This window comes from Thunnus thynnus, chromosome 21 (assembly GCF_963924715.1).
Source record: "Thunnus thynnus chromosome 21, fThuThy2.1, whole genome shotgun sequence".
Classification (NCBI taxonomy): domain Eukaryota; kingdom Metazoa; phylum Chordata; class Actinopteri; order Scombriformes; family Scombridae; genus Thunnus; species Thunnus thynnus.
The window spans coordinates 7138491-7147637 of record NC_089537.1 but is presented as its reverse complement, the minus strand read 5'-3'; the positions used below and the strand labels follow the sequence as shown (position 1 = coordinate 7147637).

At 38.7% G+C, this 9147-nt stretch overlaps 1 protein-coding gene across 1 annotated transcript in view; it reads right to left on the bottom strand.

The window, feature by feature from the left end:
• Positions 1-258: 258 nt before the first annotated feature.
• tmtopsb (teleost multiple tissue opsin b) overlaps positions 259-9147 on the bottom strand; it is a 36388-nt gene continuing 27499 nt past the window's right edge. The window contains exon 4 of the mRNA XM_067578222.1: positions 259-2500. Coding sequence (XP_067434323.1) covers positions 2192-2500 — 309 coding nt within the window. The 3' untranslated portion in view covers positions 259-2191. The remainder of the gene's footprint in view (positions 2501-9147) is intronic.

Here is a 9147-nt window from a genome sequence, read left to right as displayed (position 1 = left end):
TCTTCTGTGGACGCCCTGTTTGTCACAACACATGACAAAGCCAACTACAATTTTTCACAGGTATCTTTAATACCCTACAGGCCTTGAAAACCCAAAACACCACATTTGGGTGGAGTATTACTCTCAGATTAAAGGTTTACTCTGAGCAGCTGAGGTGTATTTGCAGCCCTCGGCTCATTATTCATTCATGGCCGTCAGTTAATATTCCAATCTTACTCTCCAGATGCTGCTTGTTTCTCACCGCGACGAAGGCTGTAATTTAGAACATTAATCTGCTTCCCTTCCGTAAATAATACCCACGTTAATAATTGATGGATTAATCAACACATCTGAGTATGACTAAGAGGAAAAAAAAAGAATGAGAGAAAGTGACAGTGCGCTCCAGTTTTCTGAAGGAAGACACACACTTTGGATGAAGTAAGCAGAAAAAAGATCGAGACGTCCAAATCTGTTTGTGACATGATTTCATTTATGTTACATAAGCAAAGAAAAATACATTAGGAGACACACAAACACAAAACCACATTTCCACTAAACAGCAGCTTCAGAAACATCTAGACAACTTAAAACAGTGAAATCTCTTTACATGTCCCTCATAACCTTGTGAAATGTCCCTTTTAATGGCTTTCATAACAATCCCCGCATCGATGACAGATGGCCTGTACGCCGCAAAGTGTAAATAAAGGCATAATTAAAAACCTTGACAGTTCTAAATTGCATAAATTGTTGCTTTACACTGCTAACAAACCTTTAATACTCTGTATCAAATCTTTAAATATCAGCCATGGAAACGGGGTCAGGAGAAAACGCTTTACCCCCTTCTTCAACCGAATTATCATCGGGAAAAAAAGAGGGAGAATAATCCTGCTAACAGTAGCTACACACTTGAGCTGACAAAATATCTCATTGCTCCGTTTACAAAAAAACCTCACCACCAAACAGTTTATGAAATCTCCGCCAAAGAACGCTATGCTTCTCCAAAATGTTCCTGAATTATTTCTCAGATTAAGAGAGAACATTATTTAGTTACGTAACAAATATACTTCATCAATACAAGCAAAAGGCTTGACCTATTTACGTGGATATTTATTTTTTTTGTATGTGTGTGTGTGAGTATGTAATTGAATTAATGGGGTGCGGCAAATGCAATTTCACGTCTTCCTCTCCATCTGGTTCCTCTGAATCAGTAAAGTGCTATCGTGCTTAGTTCCATCGCTAACGTGCTAACGCCGGGCCTGATAAACGTGATGATTCTCGGCCCCGCGGTGAACACGCTCCCCTTAAGATGCTACACACTTCACATTCATTAACAAATCTTCTAAAAATATACACATCTGAATTCACAAATAAAGGGTTTTATTCCAAAAAACACTTAATTTCCAAAACCTTCGCTGCATCAAATGTATCTTCCTGTCCTTATAAACATGTAGTTTTGTAAGCGGACCTCTCCCGGCGTGAGAAATCACTTCAGTACTAACCCACAACGTCACTTTCTTTCAAGCATTTTGTAAAAGCAGGCATCGTTTTTTTCCCCTCCAAAACAGTGGACATGTCATTTTGTAATCAGCCTCTTCATGTTGGCTCTGCGTAGGCTGCGTTCTGACACCTCGAGCCCCTGACCTTTTTTTCCCCCACGCGTCAAACTAAAATTATTTGTCTTGATGTGCGGAAGCAAACGGCCACCCTTTCGTCGTCTTTTACACCAAGACAAAACTACACAAGTTTGTTAAATGTTCGTGATCCTGGATGCCTCCCTCTGGGCCCTTTTTGCTTAATTTTTCGGCAGAGGTAAGTGAGCTTCGACGCAACATTTGTGCTCTTGTGTGATGGATGTGATTACAGCGGATACATTCTAATGACAGAAGTCTGTAATCTTAACACGAAGCACTATGTTTAGCCCTAGTCTTCATTTCTACCTCCTGCTTTGTATACAGTGCCTCCGGTAAGCAGGGTGAGACTGGCGTTTTGCATGTGTCCCTGTTTGCTGATTTCACAGAACAATGATAATCTGTTAAGGGAATAAAATGTCCCAGTTTGTATTTAAGACTCCCACCGAGCTTGCTTTTTTTCACTATTATGAGGATTTTTTTTTTTGTTAATTGGAGACCTGTGCCCCCCGCTCATTGTTCCTTCTCCTTTCTGCAAATGTTCGTCCCCTGTTGTTGTTGTTGTTGTTGTTGTTTCCCAGCTCTTACTCCCTGTAGTGAGCCACCAGAATCAGTTTGGGTTTGGGGCTGTTAGCAGCAGCAGCAGCAGCACGGATGTGGGAAGCGACAGAGGCCGGATTCGATGGAGACAGAGTCACGTCGTTTGCTCCCTGTGAGGATCCGTGGATGGAGTTGGGAGTGGGCATGACTGAACAGGGGGCGGCAGCGGACACTTGGTGCTCCTTCTCTTGGCGGACGGTTCGGAGCGTCTTGGTCGCCCGCGAAAATGTCTTTAAGGAGGAGCCTCGCTCGGGGGTGGAGCAGCTGACCAACGCCCTGAAACACCTGTAGAACTACAAACACACACATATGCAGGATTAGTATCATTATTTTAAAAGGTTGTAAATAGTAGCGACTCGTAGTGGTGATTATATGGTTGTAAATGTAATTACTGTTCAATCAGAAAGGACACCACAAGTGAACAAGACTGTAGATTATTTATTTAATTTTTTACATCATAAATTAACTAATTAAAAACAAACTTATCAGAAAAATGAGCACTTGGACAAACATCAGCATGATAAGAACGACCGAAAATGACAGAAACCATCTTTGGGAAAAATTTATTTGATGTGTACTTTGATTTTTTAAGTTTGGCTCATGTCCCATCCGCTAACATGGAGGGGGGCGGGACTTATGACCTATACTGCAGCCAACCTTCATTTCTGGGGAGCTGTCATGACGTCCATATTTATATACAGTCAATGGTATTAACTGTTTATATACTGATTATAAGTAGGGGGACTTAAAGGCAGAATGATAAGGATGTATAGACTCATACAAAAATAATCCTCTCAATCATCACTGACTCCCTAGACGTGTGTGGCGGTGTATATATCTACAGAAACCCTCTACCTGTATTTTCTTATTTTTCTGTGTTTAGGACATTTCTGGGCGTCAACCTTTGAATTTTGTATTTACTAACCGCAACCAACAAATCACACACAACTACAAATCCTCCTTCTGCCTTTAAAATTTTAACAAAAGTAGTTGAAGAGTAGTGGCGGGATAGTCATAGCAATAATGGCAATATTAGAAAAATAAAAAGAAGTAATAGTAGCAGTCAGATAATAGTATATTACCTAATATCAATATAAGTTATATTAGTAATATCAAGGTCATAGTATTAGTAGAAAAAGTAGTAGTGGGTGTGATAGAAAGTAGTAATAACAGCAGCAGTTGTAGTAGCAGAGGACAAAGTTATACCAAGTAGCTGCAGTCTTAAAGTATTAATTAGTGTAGTATCAAGGTAACAGAAACTTCAATAGAAAGTTAAGTATATGGTAGCACTATAAGTACTTGTAGTAGAAGTAATAGTTGTTGTTCAGTAGTAGTATTAGTAGCAGAAAAAGTAGTAAACCTACACTAGTAGTAGATCTAGTAAGTGGTAGTAGTTGTAGAAATAGTAATTGTTGATCTAGCAGTATATCATATATGAAGTAGAATCAAAACTAGCACTAGTAACAACATTTAAAAGTAGGTTATTAGTAGTAGCAAGAGGAGGTGGAAGTAGTGGTAAAGTACAAGCAACACTGTATGAAATACAAATAGAAGTAGAAGCAGTAGTAGTGGGATAGTTAAGAGTTGTAGTTGTAGTTATAGTGGTAGAAATATTAACAATACACATAGCAGTAATCAAATACCAGCACATGAAATAGTATCACAACACCTAGTAGTTGTAGTATGATAATAGTGTGATAATATAGTAGCACTAGTGGTAACAGTGATAGAGGTAGAAGAACTAGTAGTAATTATAGTAATACTAATAGACATTGTAATAATAGTAGTTTAGAAGTAACAGCAGTAGTAATTATAACACTAATTATGATATCATATTATGTAATAGTACAGTTCTGTTAGAAAATAAATGATCGACAGACAGATAAAGACATAAATAAAGAGAAGATCATTTATCATTTAGATCCTTCTTCCCTCCGTGTTGGGAGTCCAGCAGGCTGCGTGCTCCCCTGGATAAACGTAGTGTACTTAGTATACTCTCCGGTTCCACACGTATACTTAAAGTCTACTACATTTCCCCAGGGCGCCGCAGATCAAACAGGCGTGCTTGCATGAAACATGACAACTCTCATATTACATCATCATAGTGAATAATTTCCTCCAGCATGATTCCACCCTTTGAAAGAAGTGACGTGCAGTGACTGATATGCAAAATGAGACCGACCAGTTTGTGGTGGGTTTTTTTTAAACAGAGATACTTAAGCACTTGGCTGACAATTCATCATATATGAGCCAATTATTTTTTTGTTACCCCGAGGAACTTATGCGGCTTTCAAAATTAGCGCTCTGTTTTTTTAAATCTTCTAGTGTCTAACGTCCCAGTGTATTAATCTACTGTACTTGTAAAGAAGAAGAAGCTGTTGGTTTAAAAGCAAAACCTTCAGGAAAGTGTGAAGTTGAAGTGTGAAGGAGAAAAGGATGTTTGAGGTGAACATAGGGAAAAAAAAGAAAAGAAGAAGAAGCAGGAGGACAAGCAGACGTCATCAGGGATTATAGCTGATATCAGGCACAGATTGGGATCTTAAGACTGAGGAGGGTCCAAATCCTCACCTGTCACTCTTAATCTTTGTGTCTTTAAAGCAAACACACACACATGACAGTACTGTGATGCATTTGTGTCATATGTATCTGCAGTAAAATCTCTTGAACGAATGAATGTTTCCATCCATCTATTCATGCACTTTTTTTAATCATTTGATTTATTTACAGGCTGATGAATCTGCTGATGTGTTTCCACACAAAGCCTTCCTGTCATCAGAGGATGAGTCCGGTCTGGTTACTTAAAGGTGCAGTGTGTAAGATTGAGTGGCATCTAGTAGAACAGACTTGGCAGAAATGTAATATAATATTCATACGCATGTTTTCATTAGTGTTTAATCCACATGAAAATAAGAACTTTTGTGTTTTCATTAACCTAGAATGAGCCCTTTATATCTACATAGGGAGCAGGTCCTCTTCTATGGAGGCCGCCATGTTGCACCACCATGTTTCTACAGTAGCCCAGAGCGGACAAACCAAACACTGGCTGTAGACAGAGTCCTGCACAGGCCAAAAAACTCCAGCCTGACAAAGTCTGCAATTTTTCAGCCCGAGCCCGACTCGAGACCAACACTAATATCACTTTAAGCTCTGTCTGATAAACGCCAACGTGAGGATACTCTGTTGAGCCAAACATATTTTGTCAGCATTGCTTCAGAATGGTCCTTTAAATCTAAATTGAAGATAAATCTGTTTACCATGGCTGTTAATTGCATTTTAAAGCTGCGCTTTGTTATTTTTATCCTTTATGTTTCCTTTTCAATACTTTACTTTCATCTATTTTTTTGTATTTTACTGTTTTATTAATTTTACTTGCCTCTTTTTAGTCTGGTTTTGTTCCTTTTCTTATATTCTTTTGCATTTTGTAACAGGGATGCAAACAGGTAAGTTGTGAACATCATGTGGATAGAGAAAACCTGCCACCACTACGGGGGTCCGGGGGTATGGTCTCCCAGGGGGAAAATTTTGAAAGATATTCATTTGCTCATTTCATGCTCACATGCTCATTTCTAGTTACTTTTAAGTATATTTGCATCTGCCTGAAAACTAATTCCGACAGTCATTACGGGGTAAAACTACCCTACATAAAACACATAAAAGGAATCAATAATCAACACACTGATCTGCAGCTCAGTGCCGCACACGCTTTTCCAGCCCATAGCGTCAAGCCACTTTGGTTCATCTGTAAAAAAAGAGTTTCCTGCTCTACATCTGCATTTAAACTGTAAGAACTCAAAAATGCAAATGTGTTTTGGCAGATGTAGATGGAAAATAGGTCATTACCATTATTTCACCAGATACAGTTTATGCATCTGATAACTTCTACAGCTCCTAATGGAGCGGAGGAGCTGTTTTTGAATAACATTAAGCAGATGTTGCTTTTTTTACTCTTGATTCATTAATTGATAGTCTATAAAATGTCAGTAAATAGCAAAAAAAAATGCCTGTTTCTCACAAAGATGATGTCTTCAAATGTCCTTGTTTGTCTAACCAACAGTCCAAAAACCCCAAAATATTCAGTTTGCTACAGTGTATGTCAAAGAAAATCATCAAATTTTCACATTTGACACATATTTTAGAAGCTGAAACCAGCACATTTCTGGCATTTTTGCTTAAAAAAAGTTTATTTGATTATTAAAAATAATTAAAATTAAAAAACAAAAAAGGCAGAACTCAACTGTGAGGGCAGTGCATCACCCTACAGCGCGCACACACCAGAGTTCATCTTCAAAACAGACAGCGCTTGCAAGAGTTTTAATGACTAAATAATTACCTTTGCAAGACGAACGTGAAGTTTATTGTCACTCAGAGACTTAAACGTTAACGGAGCGGGAAGTCCGAAACGAGATCGGCTGACCAACACACACACTGCATCATTAAACAACTTGAACCAACTCTGAGGTGAAGAACATCTAACCTGATCAAACCCTAATACATGAGTTTCATAGGTGACTTATTTTCATCTAATTTCATTTTCATTTCACTTTGAGCCAATTTCACCAAAAGGTGAAAAGTTTGCATCTTTAAAACACTTTGAATTTCCATGTGTATTAAATGTGTCATATAAATAAACTGCCTGGTAAAACTAATTATGTAATCCACATAAATACGTTAACACAGTTGATGGAAACATTGCTTAAATCTCAGAAATTTCCTGCAACATTTATGGCAACATAACCAAAGATGAGGTGAAAATATTAAACATAACCAATTTGAAATCTATAAATACTGGAAAATTACATTCACAGCATGACGTCCACATCGCCACCTTTTGCAGAAATATGCTAAGAACTGTAAAGGTGTAATTTATTCGGTGACAGCTCGGGTCCGGGGCGTGAATCTGCGCAGCGCTTGAAGTCTTCAACTCGCCTCAACACACTGCTGCCATAGTTATGGGCTGGGAGGAACTGAAGACTGAAAGCGCCACACAGCGCGGCCTCCAACGCGTTCCTCTGTGGCGCCGAAAGCTCAGTTAGTAGCTTAATCATCACACACGCACACACACCACACGCCGAAAAACTTCACTACAGCACCGGCAGACAGAGCGCCGTCGTAACAAGTCAATCATCAAAGAAAGTTAAATGTCTTGCAAGCTCAAAAGTGACAGAGAAACAGGCAGACCAACAGGAAAAAAAAAAAAAAAAACAAACCCTGAGAGACAGACTGAGGTAGAAGCAGATAAAAAGAGACAGAGACAGATAAAAGAGTGTGTGTGAATGTGTGAGAGAAGAAGGAAAGGTCACCGCCTCCGTGTGTCCTTCCCTGATAGTATCATCACATGCTAATCAAAATCAAAGCTACGTTAGCTTCTGGAGATTAAAAAGAACTTTTCTTTCTACTCTCCCCGCCCAACACCTTTCTCTCTCTTACCTGTCTTTCATCTTCATGTCCTTCCTTTAGTCCTTTCTTTCATCTATTCCCACTTTTACTACCTTTTCTTTTCTTTCCTTTCTTCTCTCCTGAAAGCCTATCCCTCTTCCCTCCCGTCTTCCTGCCACATTTTCATTAAAACTTTCTTAGAATTGTGTCTTTTTTTTCTTTACTTGTCTTTTTTCTTCCATCGCTTGACTTTATTTTAATTATTTTTAGCCTTTCGCTATTTATCCTCCTTTCCTCTCCTCCTCCTACCATCCATTTCTCTCTGTCTTCCCCATTTCTATCCAATTTAATTCCTTCGAGCAGTCCTCCTATCTTACTTTCTTTTCTTTCTTTCTGTTTGCTCTATCTCTCTCCTCTCCTGTTTCTGCCATCTTTTCACTACCTTTTATCTCTTTTCTTCTCTTTCATTATTGAGTCCCCCTTTGTCCTCAATAAATTCTGTTTTTCCATCCAAAATTTGTCCTTGCTTCTTCTCTTTTTCTTTTATTTTCTGATACTCTGTCATGAATTGTTCAGTAGCACCGACGCGGTGCCGGTACGCTCCGACCGAGGTGCTTGTCGGATGATTGAGCAACGTCTAAAACTGCCCCAATTTCTTTAAAGCCCCCCTCCACTCATAATGTGTTTTGCTTCTTGATCCTTCGGTTGGGTGTTGGCGCTTCACTGTGCAGAATGATATATATGCAAAGTTTTGTTTTCACGTTCATCTGCTGAAGTTTCTCTGTGCTAACAAAAGTAGTTTTGAGCCAATCACGGGCCAGTATTCAACTTACACAGATGTGATGTGAGGGAGGAGTATAGTATATATGTCATTGTAGGGATTTTATCAATATAATTGAGCTTTTTTTGTGTGTAAAAACCATATTAGACACAAATACTGTAATTATTCAAAGTAGAGTGTTTTATATACATCTTAAAACATGTCTGGAGGAGACAATACGACACTCAGGCCCTCTTCATGCAGGTTTGAACGTCTTCTTCATCTCTCAAGCTCTCTTTTTAATTGTCATTACAACTTCAGTACTTCGTCACGTCTCACGTGTACATCTGAGTGCAACACGATGTATGTTGTGTGACTCATCCCTGTATTTAAACCATTATTGCACGTCACCCCTCTCTGTAACAGCGAGATTTTCACCCCGCCGTTAAGTGCAGCTGGTCAGAAAAACCATGAACACTTTTACCCTGATGACACGCCATACACAGTTATTATTGAGTATAATCCAGCCTATTACTTAAGGGTTTGTGTCTTTACTGAAGCTGTCACATTACTTGTAATAATCACATTATATTCAGAGATGATTAGATAAAGATAAATAATACTTCTGAGTCATTTTTTGAACTGGAAAAGCTTCAAGCAGAGTAAAATAACTCTCTGTGATGCTAATATTTGGTTACAGTTATTACACTAATCTACTAATGACTGTCAATGTCAATTCAGAAGGCCAGTGGTGGCATTGACCAGATTACTTCCTCTTTCTTTGTCACTAGTGTTTTTGTTTTT